We start from the raw sequence: 23148 nt of genomic DNA on the forward strand, positions 1-23148 counted from the left end.
TTGTATTATGTATGTGTATCACAGAGCTGATGATATGTTGGAACTTGAAACAAAGGAGGGGAGGGACAGCACTGCCCTCCGTCTAACAACCACTCCTTTCTCACCACCCAAGCACAACCCACTGTGACAACTCAGCCCGGCGGCCATCTTAGTGCACCCATGCCTTCACTTTCTACCCAGTCCAGTGCACATCCTGCCGGCGGCCATCTTGGTACACCCAGTAAGCTTAAACAGCTTGTACCCAGCCCTCCCTGTTTTAAACCAAGATGGTTCATACCACACACCTGTCTTCCCCAATACGGGAGCATCACATTCCCAGGCCGGATATGTTAATGATGAAGAAGCATCTGAGTGGGAAGCCCAACAGCAGGCAGCAAGGCCACCCACTGATTTAACCCCCAATCCGCCTCCAGACTCTCAGTTCCGAGAGGATCTCAAACACATGCTGGCAACCGTAAGGAACAGTGCCTCTTGCCAGCCCCCGCCCCAACAACAGTCTCGGTTACCAGAAGGGGCACCAGTGATGTATGTCGTTTTTACTCTATCACAAGCAGCGGCCTTAGTGACAAGTCTGCCTGACCCAGAGAAGCAGCCAATTCCCTTCTACCACAGGATAGTGCAGATACAAGAAACTTACTCAGCTGCCTGGAGAGACTTGATCAGCCTATGCCAAATCAAAGCAGGATATGTCTTTTGGCCAGTCATGCAGATGGCCTTCAATGATGCCTGCCTGACAAGTGCCACTTCCTACACCTCAGGCGTGGAGTTCTGTGCACAACTCCACAACTGGGCAAAGGAGAAGTTGACGGATCAGACCACCACAATCCAAGATATTACCCAAGATAAAGAGGAGTCTGTGAAGAAGTATCATGCTAGACTCATAAAGGCACACACACACATGTTATCAACTGCTTTTGTTTCAGGGCTCAGAGAGGATATCAGAAAAGGCCTGATGGTGGCCCGCCCTGAATACCATTCAATGAAAATGTTTGATTTATTGTTGGTGACCAGAGGTATAGAAAATCAAAAAGGTAAAAAACCAACGCCCCTCATTGTAACCCATGACGAAGATCCCGCCTACACTAGTCCACCACCACTGCCCAATACCAGGGAAAGGATCACCTGTTACAACTGTGGGAAACGGGGTCACTTCAGAAAAGAATGCAGAGCCCCAAGATGTCCCAGACGAAAAACCTACCACTTTCCTCATTGACAGGGGTGCAGCCAAAAGTGTGTTGAGGGCGGTGAACCTGCCTAATAATTCTTTCCTTTCCACTATTGATGTTTCCTGCGTAGGAATGGATGGGGTGCCCCGCTCCAGTCCACTTCCTGATTTGCTTGCCAGATTTGTGGTGTCCTCTACATGTCCCTTGAATCTACTAGGAGCTGATGTGTTGTCCAGACTACAGGCCTCAATCAGGACACGCCTGAAGGGGGGATGAAGTTACATACTCCCCTATCTTTAGAAGACTAATCTGCTTTGTGTTCTCTGCCTCTCCTGATGATACTTAATGAAGCAAAAACTTCAAGTTCAATACTGCAGGAAGTACTTGACAGAATCCCTGCGTGCCTATGGTCCACAGGACCGGAAGACAACGGTCACTTAAAGGTGCCACCAGTTTCAGTCAAGCTAAAAGAGGGCGCATCATTGCCCCGGAAACCACAATAACCCCAAGAAGAGAATCCTAAAGGAGAACCAGGTACCTGCTGTGGATGCCTTTGACTGCAAAATACCTCACAGAGGTGGACCTTACAAACGCTTTCTTCAGTGTCCACCCTCACCCCTCCTGCTGGTACCTTTTTGCATTCATCCACGGAAAGAAACGGCAACATACCTAAACAGTTGTGCCACAAGGGGCACAGAACTTTCCAAGCCAGTTTGCAAAAGCTATGGCTATCATCCTTGACACATGACAAGAGGAACACCCGGAAGTGATTCTCTTCCAACATGTTGATGACCTTATCCTTTGTGCAGCTGACTTACCCCCTGTTGAAGTCACCTCAGAAAGCCTGTTGTGCTATCTTGCCAACCAGGGCTGCAGAGCCTCAAAGCCCAAATTGCAGTGGTGCTCAACACCTGTCATTTTCCTTGGACTAATTTCCTAGTGCAGAGCATGGATTACAGAAGCCTTCCTACTGATGCTCTGCAATCAGACCCCTTCCAGATGTTTCCTGAAGAAATATCTAAAGTTTGAAGCCTTTAAGTGCGCCACCCCCGGCGCTAGGGCTCCCAGACTACGACAAAACGCTCAAGCTCTTTGTATCCGAACGTCTGGGACATGCTGCAGGTGTACTCACCCAATCACACGGCATCAGCCTACGCTCCGTAGGATATTATTCCTGTCGGCTGGATGTGGTAGCAAGAGGAGGACTATTGTGTCTGCGAGCTGGATTTGCTACACAAGCCTTGCTTGACAAAACTTTGAACTTGGTCCTCGGACACTGCCTCGTTCTGCTTGCTCCCCATGACGTTGTTGCCATATTCAACCAAGATCCAGCCGAAACACTTGTCCACTACTAGACACTTGAGACTCCTGTGTTCCCTCCTATTGGACAGCATTACTCTATTAAGTTGTCAAACACTGAACCCTACCACCCTTCTTCCACTTCTCGAGGGGGGAAAGGAGGAGGAGGAGTAGAGTCTTGACTTGTCACCCCATGACCACACAGGACACGCGGTCACCACTGAAAACACTGTTCTACAAGCTGAAGCCTTACCACCGGTGATGTCTACACAGGAGGCAGAGCTGTAAGCACTTACTACAGCATGTAAATGGGCAGAGGGAAAAAGAGCCAACATTCATATGGACTCAAGATATGCTTTCAGCATTGCCCATGATAATGGTGTTATCTAGGACAGAGGATTCCTGATGGCTGCAGGAACACCTGTGAAAACTTGATTGATGCCTTGCTTCTCCCAACCCAAGTGACTATTCTGAGTAAAGCACACGACAAAATGAACTCAAAGGAAGCTTAAGGCAATCATCTAGCCAATTCAGCTGCCAAACAGACAGCTGGTGGTCCACGGGAAGTGGACAGCAGGGTGGTAGAAGAAGACCACCCCGTGCTTACCTTACAGACTTTCCCAGTGGACAGAGTTTATCTAAAAGAACTACAGGAAACAACAAGTCCGGATAAGAAGGAAAGCTGGAAACGGAGAGGAGCAACTATCAGAAATGGACTATTCCAGTGCAACAAGAAGCCTTGTCTACCCAGGAGTATGTACCCAGCTGTGGTGCAATGGGCACATGGAGCTGCCCACTTGACAAAGACTTTTATGAACTCTCTCATCAACAAGTGTTGCACCAAGAGTTACTCCACTGACTGACAACTTCTGCAGATAATGCATTATCTGCACCAAATGTAACCCAGGATGCACAGAAGAAACACAGAAGAAGCACCTGGCAAAAGCCCTATACCCCATTCCAGAGGATGCAAATTGATCATTCTCAAGTGCCAAGAAGTGGCAGATTCGAATACGCCCTAGTGGAAGTGGTCATGACTGCCAGGACCACAGCTAAGAAACTACTGAGTGAGATAGTATGTAGATTTGGGGTCCCAGAGGTGATATTGAGAGATCAGGGACCAGCCTTAACAGCAACCCTTACTAAAGAGATTTGGGCAGCACTGGGGGTTCAGTTGACACTACACATCCCATACCACCCACAAAGTAGCGGGAAGGTAGAAAGGATGAATGGGACACTAAAAACAGGATGTTAAAGATGGCCCAAGAGACTAACATGAGTTGGCCAGACAGTTAGCCCATTGCCCTGTTCAGTGTCAGACACACCCCCAGGGGAAACATGCCCTATCCCCTTATGAAATTTTGTTTGGTTCAGCTCCCAGACTTGGTTGTTACTTTCCACAACAGTTATGCCGCGTACACACGGTCGGACTTTCTGGCATACTTGGTCCGGCGGACCAGAGTGTGCCGGACAATCCGCCCGTGTGTAGGCGCCGGCGGACTTTTCCGGCGGACTTTTTCCCAAAAGCCCGCCGGACCTAGATTTGAAAAAAGTTTTAAATCTTTCCGCCGGACTCAGTTTCGGGCGGAAAGTCCGCTCGTGTGTGTGCTGGTCCGACGGAAAGCCCGCTCGTGTGTATGCTGGTCCGACGGACCAGATACAACACGAGGGCAGGGTATTGCATCTCGCACTCGCTGCAATAGGAAAAACACATTTTCCTATTGCGGCGAGCGCGGGGCATACCAGGCCCTTAGGTCTGGTATGGATTATAAAGGGAACCCCCTACGCCGAAAAAAACGGCGTGGGGTCCCCCCTAAAATCCATACCAGACCCCGATCCGAGCACGCAGCCTGGCCGGTCAGGAAAGGGGGTGGGGACGAGCGAGCGCGCCCCCCCTCCTGAACCGTACCAGGCCGCATGCCCTCAACATGGGGGGGTGGGTGCTTTGGGGGAGGGGGGCGCCCTGCGGGGCCCCCCACCCCAAAGCACCTTGTCCCCATGTTGATGAGGACAAGGGCCTCTTCCCGACAACCCTGGCCGTTGGTTGTCGGGGTCTGCGGGCGGGGGCTTATCGGAATCTGGGAGCCCCCTTTAATAAGGGGGCCCCCAGATCCCGGCCCCCCACCCTATGTGAATGAGTATGGGGTACATGGTACCCCTACCCATTCACCTAGGGAAAAAGTGTAATAAAACACACTACACAGGTTTTTAAAATATTTTATTAAACAGCTCCGGGGGGGAGATCTTCCTCCGGCTTCGGGGGTCTTCTTCCGGCTTCGGGGGTCCCTGCGCTTCATCTTCTCCCGGCGTCCGGTTGGTTCTTCTCCCGGTGTTCCAGTTCTTCGGCCGGCTCCTCTGCTGTCTTCAGGTAGCTCTCTTGCCAGCAGAGGTCCGGACTCCTGGGCTTCTGGGCTTCTTCTCTTCTCTTCTCTTCTCCAGATGTTGACACGACGCTCTCTCCGGCTGGACTGCTCTCCGAGGGCTGCGTTGTGACTTATATAGGCGGAGACCCCGCCCCCTTTTGATGTCACAGTCCCTGGGCATGCTGGGACTGTGACGTTTTAGGGGGCGTGGTCAACATCACCCAGTGACCACGCCCCCTAAAACGTCACAGTCCCAGCATGCCCAGGGACTGTGACATCAAAAGGGGGCGGGGTCTCCGCCTATATAAGTCACAACGCAGCCCTCGGAGAGCAGTCCAGCCGGAGAGAGCGTCGTGTCAACATCTGGAGAAGAGAAGAGAAGAGAAGAGAAGAAGCCCGGAAGCCCAGAAGCCCAGGAGTCCGGACCTCTGCTGGCAAGAGAGCTACCTGAAGACAGCAGAGGAGCCGGCCGAAGAACTGGAACACCGGGAGAAGAACCAACCAGACGCCGGGAGAAGATGAAGCGCAGGGACCCCCGAAGCCGGAAGAAGACCCCCGAAGCCGGAGGAAGATCTCCCCCCCCGGAGCTGTTTAATAAAATATTTTAAAAACCTGTGTAGTGTGTTTTATTACACTTTTTCCCTAGGTGAATGGGTAGGGGTACCATGTACCCCATACTCATTCACATAGGGTGGGGAGCCGGGATCTGGGGGCCCCCTTATTAAAGGGGGCTCCCAGATTCCGATAAGCCCCCGCCCGCAGACCCCGACAACCAACGGCTAGGGTTGTCGGGAAGAGGCCCTTGTCCTCATCAACATGGGGACAAGGTGCTTTGGGGTGGGGGGCCCCGCAGGGCGCCCCCCTCCCCCAAAGCACCCACCCCCCCATGTTGAGGGCATGCGGCCTGGTGCGGTTCAGGAGGGGGGGGCGCTCGCTCGTCCCCACCCCCTTTCCTGACCGGCCAGGCTGCGTGCTCGGATCGGGGTCTGGTATGGATTTTAGGGGGGACCCCACGCCGTTTTTTCGGCGTAGGGGGTTCCCTTTATAATCCATACCAGACCTAAGGGCCTGGTATGCCCCGCGACGGGGCTCGCAAGGTGTCAATCTCGCCGATAAAAGCGGCAAGATTGACATCCTTTTCTAGTCCCGTCGCACCTGAGTCACGTTCAAAATGAACGGACTTGTCCGTGTGTGGGCAAGTCCGTTCATTCTGAAAGTCCGCCGTAACTCCGGCGAAAGTCCGTCGGAAAGACGGGCGGACTTAGCCCGCCGGAAAGTCCGGTCGTGTGTGGGCAAGTCCGTCCGTTTTAAAGTCCGGCGCACCTGGCGGACAAAGTCCGTCGGAAAGTGTGCCGGACCAAGTAGGATAGAAAGTCCGACCGTGTGTACGCGGCATTACAGTTGCAGTCTGATGTGTTGACTAATTATGTAACCACATTATCACGAGAATTAACCTGAATGCATGTCCAGGTGTTTTCTTCCATTCCAGATCCTGAATTAGATACAGGAACACACCAACTACTGTCTGGAGATCCTTGAGCCAAGTTATGATGGTCCATTCCAAGTTTTGCTGACCACAGCCACCTCAGTCAAGTTGGCCAGGAAGAACACCTGAATGCACGCTTATCACTGCAGGAGAGCGTGTTTTCGGGCGCTGCATATCCTTTTTCTGTTTGATCTAGGGGGGAGGGGCCCAGGAGGTGGCCATCACAAAAAAGATAACATAATTACGTTTTGGTGTAACTCTTCAGGTACACGTGACCACCTTTACCTTAGATTACTGTGACATAGTACCTTGTCCGTTTGACCCTTCATGGTGATGCCATTGGTACAGTGATATCCCTGACGGTAAGGACATATATGTATGCCACACAGACAGTTACTGGGGACAGAGTTGTGGTTTCTGTGGGGGCGGGCGACCACAGAGTGCATTAGACAAAAAAGATGAAAATAGAAAGCCCCCATATCCTAACCAAAGATACCCCTGATACATACACTGACCCAGCACACAGTCAGAGGAGGAAGCGAGCAGCTCTCTCCGGAAGCTTTGACCCTCATGTATACATAGATGCCATAGGGGTCCCAAGGGGGGTACTTGATGAATTTAAAGCCAGGGACCAGGTAAAAGCTGATTTTGAGTCTCTGATCCCCATAAAAACTGTCAGCAAGAATGTAGATTGGATTAACTACATGTCATGGTTATGCAATAGAGTTTGTCGATCAGCATACCTGTCTCCATGTGTTCATCTCTAGAGACCAGCTGACCCTCACCTGACTGCTTTTGTAACCTCTCCTCTAAGCATGGCCCCACCCCAGGCCCTATCAGGGAACCCTATATTAACCTGTGCACTGCAAGCCAGCAGTGCTGATCAACCACTGTGTGTTAGCCTCTGTGTGTACTTGCTGTGTTTCCTACATCTGATTCCTGTTACCGACCTTGGCTTGTACCTTACTTTCCTTGTTGTTCCAGCCTGCTGCCTCCTTCCTCTTCTCCTGTAGTCTACCGTGAGCGTGAGCTGTGAGACCCTGGGGGCCGCGACCTGGAGCCAGACTGCAGCGCAGTCCATCCTTACCATTAAAGGCTCTGGTGAACACCTGCTGGCTCTTAGACTCCGCGCCCTGGGGAATCTATGCTCTAGCTCCCAGTGGGATCTGTGTCAGTGATCCAGTAGACCTGCTTCCCGAACCTCCCAGGGTTCAATCTGCAGCAGTCACCCGTAGGGTCCACTACCTTGCGGTGCACTCCTGATCCCAACGGTGTGCATCTGTCACCCAGCCTCTAGGTGACCTGACACTACACATATTATAACCAACAGAGATTTGTAAATTACACTAAAAATGCCCTCCAGCGAATTGCTGACCAGTTAGCCCCCACTTCCTACATGACATTCCAGGACCTGATGGCCTTAGACATGGTGCTAACTGGGAAAGGAGGTGTTTTGTAAAATCATAAAAAAAACAGGAACTTGCTGCACATACATCCCTGATAATATTGGCCCAAATGGTAAGGTTACTCTAGCTATAAAGAAATTAGAAGATCTGTCACTGGAGTTGAAGAAGAACTCAGGTATCACAGACCCATGGGACCAATATTTTAGCTGGATGAGTGGGTGGCAGAAGGTGCTCGCCCAGATAGGGGTAACGGTATTAATAATCCTGGTTCTTTTAGCCCTGATTGTATGCTGTATTCTACCTTTTGTAAAAAAGTTAATGAACAAGGCTGTAGACAATAGCACACCTACATTTCTCCACCAAGAAGAAGAGGACCCCTTTATGATGGAAGATGACAAACCCTTCACTCCTCTACAGTCACTCCCTGTCCATAATCTCACAATCCTATAGGGTTACAGGGATAGATAGCGCCTGACTGCACCTCTCCAGCTGTATCGAGGAGGGAAGTGAACAGTTGCTGCCCAATTCTATATACAGCCAAAAAGAGTTGCTGAGGAGAAGGGCCAGGCTAAAAGTAGGACCTTTAGTATTATGGACAGAAAAGAGAAAATAGTCATTTTAGGGGGATTGTGAAGGAATGTGATGTAGATAATAATAATAGTAATCTGAAAATGTCTATTTTCTTATGTGCATACATATTTTTCTCCTTACTCATTATATAAGTATACAGGTTTGCTCTGTTCCTATATTTTCTCAAGATGGCGGGTACCCCCTACATCCCACACATCAGAAGAATGCGGAACTGAAGATAAAACCAAAGACAGCCAGACCTCGTTATGAAGATTCTCCATTTTCTTTTTCTATCTTAACCAATGAGATGTACCTATTAGACTAACATAGCAATGACGTATTTGTGTGTATAAAACATTAGCACCGCCTTGAATAAATTAGAAGTGTAAGAAGTAACGGAGCTGAGCGTGTCTCAGAGTGTTTACTTTTATATGCATGCATATCAACACTTTCAAATTAGAGACAGCAGCAGATAACCTTGGGCTCGATTGGAGCTCTTAATCATTTCCATAACATTCCCTCCTGTTGGGGGCAGCTGAGCAGACAACTTCCCTGAACATCCCAAAAGCCAAAACAAATTCAGTGACTGTAAATTTGTGGGTGAGCCAGGGGTCTTTCGACTTAATTACCACTGAGACATCCCCCCATGCATATGCTCTGTTGTCAGCCACTTCTTGCACCGAATTCAGCAGAGATGCTAAATTTATGTCCTTGCCCTCCAAAATGTCCTTCAAGAGGCTGGCAGGGACAAGGTGAGCAGGGAGAATGGTAAAAGAGGACTCTGGCATACCTGCAGGAGGGCATGCCAGTGCCATGACCACGTCTGGGTCAGGGAGGGTCATGGGAGGGCGAGCCTCCAGGGCTGCGACTCTGGTCTGCACGTCAGTAACTGTTGTGGACAGTGAGGAGACCATGGAGTGCAGCTGAGAGATGGTCCTGGATATGGACTGCAAGGACGCCTGAGGGGCGATGGGTGATGTAGCAGCTGTTGGCGGGAAGAGTAGCCTGAATAGCTCTGCCTTACTGGCCGTAGGGTAGGGGATGACCTTGCGTCTAAGCACAGCTATGATCTTGGGAATGGTCCAAGTGCGGAGGGACTGCAGGCTACCACTCTCTGAGCCCGTAGAGGGTGACAGAGGGGCGGGTGTGAGGTCATCACTGCCAGCCTGTGACGTGACTCTGACTATAAAAAATAAAGGGGTGCAAGTGTTATGTAGAGATGTAGTATTGGATAGAAGGAAAGTGGGGCACAGTGACTGGGTTTTGGAGAAAGATCCGTGAATTACACACCTGAGCGACGCCCTAGCAGTGAGGTCCTGGCACGGATCGAGACTGGGTCGACTGGAAACCTGCGATAAGGGTTACATAAGAGTAACCTGTATGTTTCTGTATGTTAAATAACCTACCCTTGCCATGCTATTAGCCCTGGTGGAATGCGACTGTATGTTCTTCCATATATATATATATATATATATATATATATATATATATATATATATATATATACACTTTTTATTTTTATTTTTTTTTTACCTGGGGAGAAACGACCAACCTGGTGTAGGATAAAAAACCTGAACTCAACTGACCTGAGGAAAAGAGAGAGGATGATGAGTAACCAGTACGCCACTAAAGATAAATGTATAACTGGATGTTGCTACGTGTACGCGAGGCTGAATGGGTGTCCTGTGGTGTGTATGTAATCTGGTTTGTGCCCAGGATGTTTTGACGCTACTGGAGATGAGCTAACGTTGCGTGGTTGCGAAGGTCACTATGAATGTTTTAGACTGCTGTAACGAAATTGCATGATTACAAGGGTCTCAGTCTGGTGTGCTACAACAACATTACATGGTCGCAAGGGCCTCAGTCTGGTTTGCTGAGACGATATTGCATGGATGCAAGGGTCTCGATGTGTGTGATGTTAGTTTATGAGATGGTATTTCGTGGTTGCAAGGGCCTCAGACTGGTTTGCTGAGAAGATATCGCATGGTCACAAGGATCCAGGTGAGTGTCCTGCTGCTGGGATGATATTGCGTGATTGCAAGGGTGTCAATGAGTATGAGGTTTGTTTTGAGACAATATTGTGTGGTTGCAAGGGTCTCTGCGAGTGTCAGGCTGCTGAGACGGTATTGCGTTTGCAAGGGTCTCATATGAGTGTCAGGTTGTTGGGCCGAGACTCATTGGTGGCAAAGGGGGGTTTATATATTATATATTTTTATTTTTTTTCGTGAGGGGTAGCTGAGACGATATTGCGTTTTGCAAGGATCGCAACAATAGTGACAGGCTGTTGATATGGTTTTGCGAGAATGCAGGGGTTTAACGAATGGGAGTTGGGTTGGTGAGAAAATGATAGAAGCACCCGGCTTGTTTAACGGTTTCACCAAACCCCTAAGCGGGTAGTACAAGGAATAAGGACAACATCCGACTGATTCATAGGTTCCGTAGGGGGGAACTAACGAACGACCTGAGAGACAACGAATGGTAAGGAATAGGTACGACATAACGAGAGTGGTAACGAATCTTTATCTGCGACAATGAGCCATGCAAGTGGTTCGTGGCTGACTGTGGCAGGGTGCAACCTATCGGGAAGATGTGGCATGGTGCTGTGCATGAGGCAAGAACAAGTTAGGTGTAAAAAATGAGAGAAGTGCATACTAATGATTCGTAAGTTGGACTGCGGGATCCGAACACATGGTATGGATGACGCTGCGAGTGGCTACAAATTTGACATGAGAAAACATGGTAACGAAACCTACCTGTGACAGTGGCCGTGCAACTGGGTCCGCATCAGTCTGAAGCGGGTATGCAACGTATCCGAAAAGTGTGGTGTGTCGCCATGTATGACGCTCACAACATGACTCGATTTTTTGGCAAGTAACAGGGGGGGACCGTGTATGAACGATTCGTAAGTCCCATGGCAGGAACTGAACACGATATGGGGGATACAATGAATGGCAACGTTTCGCACAAGATGCGAATGCAAAGTAACGACTCCTACCTGTGACAGCGAGCAAGACTTGATCGACAAACCACGAATGAGCAACCACAACGTTCATACCCGGGAACAACAGACTAATGAACATGCAGTGAGCTGAAGAGTCCACCTGGTGACGTAACAAACCGTGCACTGGAACCGACAATGAGTATGGACGAGTGGGCTGCTTAAATACCCTCCAGGCTCCTCCCATAAATTCAGGCCACCATACTGACCTTCTTCTATGTCTTCTTATTTCCAAGAAAAGAGCTTCAGCCAGCAGTGTGTTTCCTTCTACCCCTAGTATATGCTGGAGATGCGAAGAAACCTAGGGCACCTATCTCTGGTGGGGATGCTGTCTGATTTCACTATTCTGTCAGACTTGTATCCCTCTCCTACAATTCTTTTTATATATCCAATATTCAGCCATCTCCCAACATTGCCCTGCTTTTGATGATTCCTGGGTCCATTTCCAAAATTCCCTGGGTCCAAATTCCAAACTTAAGGGCATATTACGGCACTGCTTAAAAGTAGCTCGGGTTCCCGCTCCACTTTACAATTAATACAATCAGATCTCCTCAAATTTATATGGCAAAACAAGAAGCCCAGATTGAGCCGCCCATTGCTATATAGAGCTCAGGTGCGAGGCAGTTTGGGATGCCCTGACCTTTGGAAGTATTTCCTGGCATCTCGTCTGGTTCAGCTGAAACAATGGCATGTCCCCCCCCACGTCCATACCTTGGCTACAATTTGAGCGTATCTCAGTGGCTCTGTATTACCTCCCAGGTCTTCTTTGGTCAAGTTCAATATCTCCATCAGATATTGCCTCATTGAATGCTGTTGTTGGGCAGTCTCTCTACCTCTGGTCTCTCTACTGGAAAAAATTTAAGCTAAAATCAGACATTCCACTCCTATCATCCTTTATGGGTGAACCCTCATTTCTCCCAGCTTTTAGAACCGGGGAACTATTTCACAAATGGAATGAACATGGGCTGGTAACCTTTGAATCTTTGCTACAGGGTGCATCCTTCTGTTCATTCGCACATTTGCAGCAAACCTACGCATTTAGTACATTAAACTTTTATCAATATCTACAAATAAGGCATTTTTACTCAAAGGCATTGAGTGGAGAAATAGATCTGTCTAAAACGCCATTTGAGTATTTATGTGATGAGACTTCCAGAGAGAGAGGGACTATTTCCACTTTATACAGATTTCTCAATGACTGTAATACCCCTTCAAAATCTTCTGCAATGATAGGTTGGGAGGTTGAGACCGCTCAAGATTTCCCAGAGGAAGACTGGCAAGCTATGGTAGAAATGCACAAATGCACTCGCTCTATATCTATTAAAGAAACAGTCCTTAAATTGCATACCCGTTGGTATTACACTCCTGATCGCCTACATAAGATGTACCCACTGGCTCCTGACACATGTTTTAGAGGATGTCAGGACAGGGGTACACTCTTGCACACATTCTGGAGTTGTAAGGTATTAGAACCTATATGGAATAACACAGCAACCCTCATCACTCAGTTAACTGGAGTGCGTTGGGGATCTCTCGGTTCCTGAAGTTGCTGCTCAGTCTGATTGAACATGACTACTATCAGGAGCAAATATGATGACCACATGGTAGTGTACATTTTAGTACTATGGTTCGCAATTTATACACATGATACTACAACCTTTCTGGTCGTATGGTCTAGATATCAAGGTTTCTAGGTTTTTTTTGCTTTTCTCTTATCATTATTTTATTTTCTTTCCCGTCTCATGGGATAAATGGTTGTTTTTTTTTCACTATGTTTATATACCACATGAGAGATGTAACTGTACAAGTTATCCTACCTTGTGAATGTAACATATATCTTGTCAAGTGCCTGTACACTTTCTGTTTTTATATAATTCTTTAATAAAAACGTTTGTAAACAAAAAAACAAAAAAAAAGCTTGGGTTGCCATTTCCCATCGCTGGGAAAGTTAGCGCCACATGGACGTGCTGGCAGGCCTATAGTTATTCACCCACCTTACGTGCTTTAGTTTGTTTGCAATATGCATTGCCCTTCCATGTACACCTTGCTGCACAGGCTATTAAGAGATTGGGGTGCTTGCCAATTTTTTGTACAGTTGGTCAAATTGGGTGCAGGAACACACTGGATGCCTTTGCTGCCATTGTGCTATTGCTGGGCGTCACGTGCATCCCTGTGCCTTTAAGGAAGGTCGGGCTCCCTCCAGGCACACCTGCCCTTAACCTATCCATTGATATATGTGATCCTACTATGGAGGCTCTGTAAATTTTAGAGTTAGGACCGCAGTATATACAGAGGTTCCTAGACATGGGCACTGTGGCTTTGGCATGTATTTGCAAATGTGTGCAAGTAAAACCCTATGTCTTTAACGCAAACTATTAGACAGGGCCAATTTGGTAGGTTTGAAGGCTGGTCGGTAAGTGTGCCGGGAAATGTTTTGTTTGTTTGTGATGTGCGTCGCCCTTCCATGTGTACCTAGCTACAAAGGATAGTTATAGGTTGGGGTGGTTTGCTATTATGTTGTACATTTAGTTGCAAAGTAATTGGTTCACTCCTCTTCAGGCTTCTTTGAGCATTTTGGGAATCTCTATCCCCTTCCCACCTACCCTCCTTTCTCCTTCTTCATGTTACCCCACTCCTTACTACTTGCAAAGTATCATTTTTAAATTATGTACCTAGCTTCTTGTGTTCCTATCTGTTCTCAGGCACTCTGCTTGTTACAGAGTTATTGTATACTCACGCATGGTGTTATTGTGGTTATAGATTGCCTAGGCAAATATGCGATCTACGGGAATATTATATTTGCATGGACCTATCTATGTACGCACCTCAAAAGGTTTCTTGAATAAACAGTTATTTGATAATGCTTACCAGGAGGCCATTGTAAGGGATGTGACAAATCTTTTGGTGGTGGATGACAGCCACAGAAAAACCCAGATTAGTAATGTTCCTATGTACTCATCAAACTCCCTGTGAAAATTTTTAGAACCTATAACATTTCACATAATCTAGTTACATTGTTTTCCTTGTTTCTGTGCAGTTATTCAAAAAAGTAACCTTTTTTTTTTTTTGAAGTTTTTATTTTTTGCATTTTTTTACTTGGTTCTTTTAAAAAATTGTCCATGGTTGGAGCAATATGTTCAATATTATTTAATGTGTCCATATGGCCTAAATCTAGATCATTCTTGTTTTTTAAATAAATGTATTAAACTGATTTTTAAAGCTGAACTCTGGTACAAACACTTTCATATAAGTAAATACCTCCATAGTCACAAAGGATATACAATCCACTTTCTGTGCACTAAATGTCTCTGCAAACCCAAATAATACCTTGTAAAAGTAGCAGTGACATCATCACTATGACTGCACAGAGAGCAGAGCTGTGGGAGGGGCCCAGCAAGACTACCTACTACAAACTAGATGAGGGGGCGGAGTTAGGACCAGTCACTCTGCACAAGGACAGGGAGTAGCAGTGACTGGTCTTAATTACGGAAAGCTCCTGCATAGTGGAATTTTTATTTTTTTTGCTGGATTGCTGCACAGATCTGGTAAGCACACCAAGATTCATATAAGAATATACATGCCTTTTTGTATCTAGCCAATATTTGTTTAAGTATCCCCAATTCTAATAATAGATCACTTTTACTGCACCGTATTCTGTAACTATCTGTAACCATGGCAAGATGAAAATCAAGCATTAATACTGATTTCATTTATCAGAGCATTGAATCTTCCCCTTATACACAGCTATAACATCAACAAATTGCAAGAATCAGCACAGATTTGTATAATCCAGCCTCAAAGTAGTCTAGGGATGTGTGGAAATTACATAACAGGCACTGACCAATCACAGAGCAGTTTTTGCAAAATGATCAGAGATGGATGTAAAGATATACACACACACCCCTTTGCTGTATCTACATCCTCATTTTGGGAACATAATAAACGTTCCAATGCATTTAGACGGGGCCATTGTGTATTCAAATAGCTTTCATGTCCTTGTATAATATAAAATACTCTTTTGTACTAAGATGACCAGCATTTACCCATTATATACCACTAGATTCTCAGTTTGCACCCACATTCAGAAAATAAGAATCACAGTTTATACATAATTATAGTATAATGAGGTGCACGTTTCATTTCATGAAATGTCAATTTTGACTTTGTACACAACAAAGTGTCCTGTTTGTACCCCCCACATTATGAAATGAACAGTTTGTGCCCCTTTGCATTAAATGACATGAGATGCCCAGTTTGTACTCACATAACATAAATTTCCCAGTTTGCGCCTCTTCTATAGTACGAGAAGGCCTTGCTTGTGCTATCACCTTGCATGACTTGAGGTGCCCAGTTTTTACCCCTGGTGTTGCACGAGGTGCCCAGTTTGCACACCCTTTTACAGAAAGAGGTGCCCAGTTTGTATTACCCTTTATAGCACAAGATGCCAGGTTTGTACCTCCTTGCCTAACATAAGATGCTAGGTTTATACCCCCTTGCATAACATAAGATGCCAGATTTTTACCTCCTGGCATAACATAAGATGTAAGATTTTTACCTCCTGGCATAACATAAGATGCCAGGTCTTTACCTTCTTGCAAAACATAAGATGCCAGGTTTGTACCTCCTTGTATAACATAAGATGCCAGGCTTTTACCTCCTTGCATAACATAAGATGCCAGGTTTGTACCTCCTTGCATAAGATAAGATGCCAGGTTTTTACCTCCTTGCATAAGATGTCAGGTTCGTACCGCCTTGCATAACATAAGATGCCAGGTTTGTACCCCCTTGCATAACATAAGGTGCCAGGATTGTACCCCCTTGCATAACATACGATGCCAGGTTTGTACCTCCTTGCATAACATAAGATGCCAAGTTTTTACCACCTTGCATGACATAAGATGCCAGGTTCGTACCTCCTTGCATAACATAAGATGCCAGGTTTTTACCGTCTTGCATAACATAAGATGCCAGGTTTGTACCCTCTTGCATAACATAAGATGCCAGGTTTGTACCCCATTGCATAACATAAAATGCCAGGTTTGTTCCCTATTGCTTGACATAAGATGCCAGGTTTGTACCCCATTGCATAACATAAGATGCTAGGTTTGTATCCCCTTGCATAACATAAGATGCCAGGTTTGTACCCCATTGCATAACATAAGATGCCAGGTTTGTTCCCTATTGCATGACATAAGATGCCAGGTTTGTACCGCCTTGCATGACATAAGATGCCAGGTTTGTACCGCCTTGCATGACATAAGATGCCAGGTTTGTACCCCATTGCATAACATAAGATGCCAGGTTTGTGCCCCATTGCATAACATAAGATGCCAGGTTTGTACCCCCTTGCATAACATAAGATGCCAGGTTTGTACTGTATGATATGCCCATACCATACCGTGTATGGTATGAGGTGCCCCATCTGTACCCCCTTGTATGGTATGAGGTGCCCCGTTTGTACCCCCTTGTATGGTATGAGGTGCCCGTTTGTACCCCCTTGTATGGTATGAGGTGCCCGTTTGTACCCCCTTGTATGGTATGAAGTGCCCAGATTCTACTCCCTTGTATTGTGTGCCCCGTTTGTATCCCCTTGTATGGTATAAAGTACCCCATTTGTACCCCCTTGTATGGTATGAAGTGCCCCGTTTGTACCCCCTTGTGTGGTATGAAGTGCCCCGTTTGCACCCCCTTGTATGGTATGAGGTAGCATGTTTGTATCCCCTTGTATGGTATGAAGTGCCACATTTGTACCCCCTTGTATGGTATGAGGTGGCCTGTTTGTACCCCCTTGTCTGGTATGAGGTACCCCATTTGTACCCCCTTGTTTGGTATGAGGTGCCTCATTTGTACCCCCTTGTATGGTGTGCCCCGTTTGTACCCCCTTGTATGGAACGAAGTGACCCGTTTGTACCCCCTTGTATAGTATGAGGTACCCCGTTTGTACCCCCTTGTATGGTATGAGGTGCCCTGTTTGTACACCCTTGTATGGTGTGCCCCGTTTGTACCCCCTTGTATGGTATGAAGTGACCCGTTTGTACCCCCTTGTATAGCATGAGGTGCCCCGTTTGTATCCCCTTGTATGGTATGAGGTGCCCCATTTGTACCCCCTTGTATGGTATGAGGTGCCCCATTTGTACCCCCTTGTATGGTATGAAGTGACCCGTTTGTACCCCCTTGTATAGCATGAGGTGCCCCATTTGTACCCCCTTGTATGGTATGAGGTGCCCCATTTGTACCCCCTTGTATGGTATGAGGTGCCCCATTTGTACCCCCTTGTATGGTATGAGGTGCCCCATTTGTATCCCCTTGTATGGTATGAGGTGCCCCATTTGTACCCCCTTGTACGGTATGAGGTGCCCCATTTGTACCCCCTTGTATGGTATGAGGTGCCCCGTTTGTACCCCCTTGTATGGTATGAGGTGCCCCCTTGTATGGTATGAGGAGCCCCGTTTGTACCCCCTTGTATGGTATGAGGTGCCCCGTTTGTACCCCCTTGTATGGTATGAGGTGCCCCCTTGTATGGTATGAGGTGCCCCATTTGTACCCCCTTGTATGGTATGAGGTGCCTCCTTGGTATACAGGGTATATGCCAGCCGTCCCCCATACCTCCATGTCCAGCTTGTGTCGGAGTACCAGGGCAGCACACAGATATCCGCTCCTGCCCACGAAGAGCTCGTCGGACCCACAGTCCAGGAAGCCGAGCGGCATACACACGTCCCCCAGCTCCTGGAACCTGTCCAGCGGCTTGGTGTAGTCCGCCCGTCCCGCCGCCTTATAGATCATCGCGGCCACAGCATAGACCCCCGCACCGCCCAGCAGGAAGGACGCCCGGGTCTCCCGGTCCAGCTCCCGGTCATAGTGCAGCACGCACTCTTCGATGATGGAGCCGGCTCGGCGGAGGTACGTGTCCCTGTGAGCGCTGAACGCAGGGCACTGGGAGACATGGTACAGCATGTATGCCACCCCAGCCAGACCCCCATACAATCCCCCCTCCTGGCCGCCCTGGGCAGGCAGCTGCTGGACGATGCTGTCTATGGTCCTGATCACATCCCCCACATCACTGCCCTGGCCCGACACCAGGCTGCCCTTGTAGTCGGAGAAGTGGTTGGGGAAACAGCGCTTGTTCTCCATCTGAGGACCCCGATCCTGTATAATGGACCACCTCGGATTCCAATGGTCCTGGGAGGACAAGGACAGATCACACAGCCGGTGATAGGCTGATAGTCAGGAGACTGCTAAAGAGTAATGAAGCTGTCAGAGCCTGGAGAGTATATACATGCTGGGGAAGGGAGGAGCCACACATTCATATGTAGGAGGTGGGAGGGATCATCACACTGTTCAAGGACGATTATCACACTGCTCATATACTGGACTCATATACTGGACTGACTGCTCATATACTGGACTCATATATTGGACTGACTGCTCATATACTGGACTCATATACTGGACTGACTGCTTATATACTGGACTGCTCATGTACTGGACTCATATACTGGACTGCTCATATACTGGACTCATATACTGGACTGCTCATATACTGGACTCATATACTGGACTGCTCATATACTGGACTCATATACTGGACTGACTGCTCATATACTGGACTCATATACTGGACTGACTACTCATATACTGGACTGCTCATATACTGGACTCATATACTGGACTGACTACTCATATACTGGACTTCTCATATACTGGACTGACTGCTCATATACTGGACTGACTGCTCATATACTGGACTGCTCATATACTGAACTGCTCATATACTGAACTGCTCATATACTGGACTGCTCATATACTGAACTGCTAATATACTGAACTGCTCATATACTGCACTCATATACCGGACTGCTCATATACTGGACTCATATACTGGACTGCTCATATACTGGACTGACTGCTCATATACTGGATTGCTCATATACTAGACTGCTCATATACTGGACTCATATACTGGACTGCTCAAATACTGGACTCATATACTGGACTGCTCATATACTGAACTGCTCATATACTGGACTGCTCATATACTGAACTGCTCATATACTGGACTCATATACTGGACTGCTCATATACTGGACTGCTAATATACTGGACTGCTCATATACTGGACTGCTCATATACTGAACTGCTAATATACTGAACTGCTCATATACTGGACTGCTCATATACTGGACTCAAATACTGCACTGCTCATATACTGAACTGCTCATATACTGGACTCATATACTGGACTGCTCATATACTAGACTGCTAATATACTGGACTGCTCATATACTGCACTCTTATACTGGATTGCTCATATACTGGACTGACTGCTCATATACTGGACTCATATACTGGCCTGCTCATATACTGGACTGCTCATATACTGGACTCATATACTGGACTGCTCATATACTGAACTGCTCATATATTGGACTGCTCATATACTGGACTCATATACTGGACTGCTCATATACTGGACTCATATACTGGACTGTTAATATACTGGACTGCTCATATACTAAACTCATATACTGGACTGCGCATATACTGGACTCATATACTGGACTGCTCATATACTGAACTGAGCATATACTGGACTCATATACTGGACTGCGCATATACTGGACTCATATACTGGACTGCTCATATACTGGACTGAGCATATACTGGACTGCTAATATACTGGACTGCTCATATACTGGACTGCGCATATACTGGACTCATATACTGGACTGCGCATATACTGGACTCATATACTGGACTGTGCTCATATACTGGACTGCTCATATACTGGACTGCTCATATACTGCACTCATATACTGGACTGCTCATATACTGGACTGCTCATATACTGCACTCTTATACTGGATTGCTCATATACTGGACTGACTGCTCATATACTGGACTCATATACTGGACTGCTCATATACTGGACTGCTCATATACTGGACTCATATACTGGACTGCTCATATACTGAACTGCTCATATATTGGACTGCTCATATACTGGACTCATATACTGGACTGCTCTTATACTGGACTCATATACTGGACTGTTAATATACTGGACTGCTCATATACTGGACTGCTCATATACTAAACTCATATACTGGACTGCGCATATACTGGACTCATATACTGGACTGCTCATATACTGGACTGATCATATACTGGACTCATATACTGGACTGCGCATATACTGGACTCATATACTGGACTGCTCATATACTGGACTGAGCATATACTGGACTGCTAATATACTGGACTGCTCATATACTGGACTGCGCATATACTGGACTCATATACTGGACTGCGCATATACTGGACTCATATACTGGACTGTGCTCATATACTGGACTGCTCATATACTGGACTGACTGCTCATATAATGGACTGCTCATATACTGGACTGCTCATATACTGAACTGCTAATATCCTGAACTGCTCATATACTGGACTGCTCATATACTGGACTGCTAATATACTGGACTGCTAATATACTGGACTGCTCATATACTGGACTGCTAATATACTGGACTGCTCATATACTGAACTGCTCATATACTGAACTGCTCATATACTGGACTGCTCATATACTGGACTCATATACTGGACTGCTCATATACTGGACTCATATACTGGACTGCTCATATACTGAACTGCTCATATACTGGACTGCTCATATACTGGACTGCTCATATACTGAACTGCTCATATAATGGACTGCTCATATACTGGGCTGCTAATATACTGGACTGCTCATATACTGAACTGCTCATATACTGGACTGCTCATATACTGGACTGCTAATATACTGGACTGCTCATATACTGAACTGCTAATATCCTGAACTGCTCATATACTGGACTGCTCATATACTGGACTCAAATACTGGACTGCTCATATACTGCACTCATATACTGGACTGCTCATATACTGGACTGCTCATATACTGGACTCATATACTGGACTGCTCATATACTGGACTGCTCATATACTGGACTCGTATATTGGACTGCTCATATACTGCACTCTTATACTGGATTGCTCATATACTGGACTGACTGCTCATATACTGGACTCATATACTGGACTGCTCATATACTGGACTGCTCATATACTGGACTTATATACTGAACTGCTCATATACTGGACTGCTCATATACTGGACTGCTCATATAGTGGACTGCTCATATACTGGACTCATATACTGAACTGCTCATATACTGGACTCATATACTGGACTGCTCATATACTGAACTGCTCATATACTAAACTCATATACTGGACTGCGCATATACTGGACTCATATACTGGACTGAGCATATACTGAACTGAGCATATACTGGACTCATATACTGGACTGCTCATATACTGGACTGCTAATATAATGGACTGCTCATATACTGGACTGCGCATATACTGGATTCATATACTGGACTGCGCATATACTGGACTCATATACTGGACTGCTCATATACTGGACTGCTTATATACTGGACTGCTCATATACTGGACTCATATACTGGACTGCTCATATACTGGACTCATATACTGGACTGCTCATATACTGGACTGCTAACATACTGGACTGCTCATATACTGGACTGCTCATATACTGGACTGCGCATATATTGGACTGCGTATATACTGGACTGCTCATATACTGGACTGACTGCTCATGTACTGGACTCATATACTGGACTGCTCATATACTGGACTCATATACTGAACTGCTCATATACTGGACTCATATACTGGACTCATATACTGGACTGCTCATATACTGGACTGCTCATATACTGGACTGCTCATATACTGGACTGCACATATACTGGATTCATATACTGGACTGCTAATATACTGGAGTGCGCATATACTGAACTGCTTATATACTGGACTGCCCATATACAGGACTGACTGCTCATGTACTGGACTGAATGCTTATATACTGGACTCATATAAGGACTGCTCATATACTGCACTGACTGCTCATATACTGGACTACTCATATACTGGGCTTCTCATATACTGGACTGCTAATATACTATGCTGCCCACACCTCTCACTACGTGTGTGAATAATGTACACTTTACTATATAATCAATTACAGCCATGATCTGCCTGGGCATCGTCTTCATATCACATCTGCTGATGTTCCCTTAATCAAATCTAGATTCCTTCCCATTATTCTTTATTCATTTTTTTAACGTGATTTTGAAGCTTACCGAGCGCAAGCAGATCCTTTGTTACTTATACAATATCCAAGCTGCCCACTATGAAAAGCATCAGTGGTGGTCATGGTGTTCTTCATAGGTAAGCAAGTTACAGTATCAGAAGCTGGCCACTGAAAGTAAATGACAGCAACCCGATTTAGCCCAAATCCAAAACTGGCCACTGAAGATTAATGATAGCAACTAATTTTGGCCCGATCTATTAATCTTTTTTTATCAGAATGGAACTTTTTTTTTTTTTTTCAATCTATGTAACTATGATTACCAAAACCAAGAGCAGTCTGACTTACTTGTATAATATGAGAAGCCCAGTTTTTAACTCCCCCCCCCCCCCAATAGTATGAGGTGCCCAGTTTGCACCCTTTTGCATGGCATGAGATGCCCACTTTGTAGTCCCTTGCATAGCATAAGATGGCCAGTTAGTACCTCCTTGTATATTTGCAAAAAAACAAAAAAAAAAAAAAAACAAAGAGATTGTCCTAACTCACTAAGGTATAAACACTGAAAAGCTCAATGTATGAGCAAGCACAGCATCCCTTAAAATCGCTCTGACTCACCATTCAAGGTGTGATCCAGGTAGTCAAAGAGCTAAACACAAATGGAACAAGGTGGGAAATGACCTCACCTAGAAG

At 46.3% G+C, this 23148-nt stretch overlaps 1 protein-coding gene across 1 annotated transcript in view; it reads right to left on the bottom strand.

Moving 5' to 3' along the window:
- LANCL3 (LanC like family member 3) overlaps positions 1–18563 on the bottom strand; it is a 121682-nt gene extending 103119 nt beyond the window's left edge. Inside the window, exon 1 of the mRNA XM_073614823.1 lies at positions 17895–18563. Within this exon, the coding sequence (XP_073470924.1) occupies positions 17895–18419 (525 nt within the window). The 5' untranslated portion in view covers positions 18420–18563. The remainder of the gene's footprint in view (positions 1–17894) is intronic.
- Positions 18564–23148: the final 4585 nt, after the last annotated feature.

This window comes from Aquarana catesbeiana, linkage group LG02 (genome assembly GCF_042186555.1).
Source record: "Aquarana catesbeiana isolate 2022-GZ linkage group LG02, ASM4218655v1, whole genome shotgun sequence".
Taxonomy (NCBI): domain Eukaryota; kingdom Metazoa; phylum Chordata; class Amphibia; order Anura; family Ranidae; genus Aquarana; species Aquarana catesbeiana.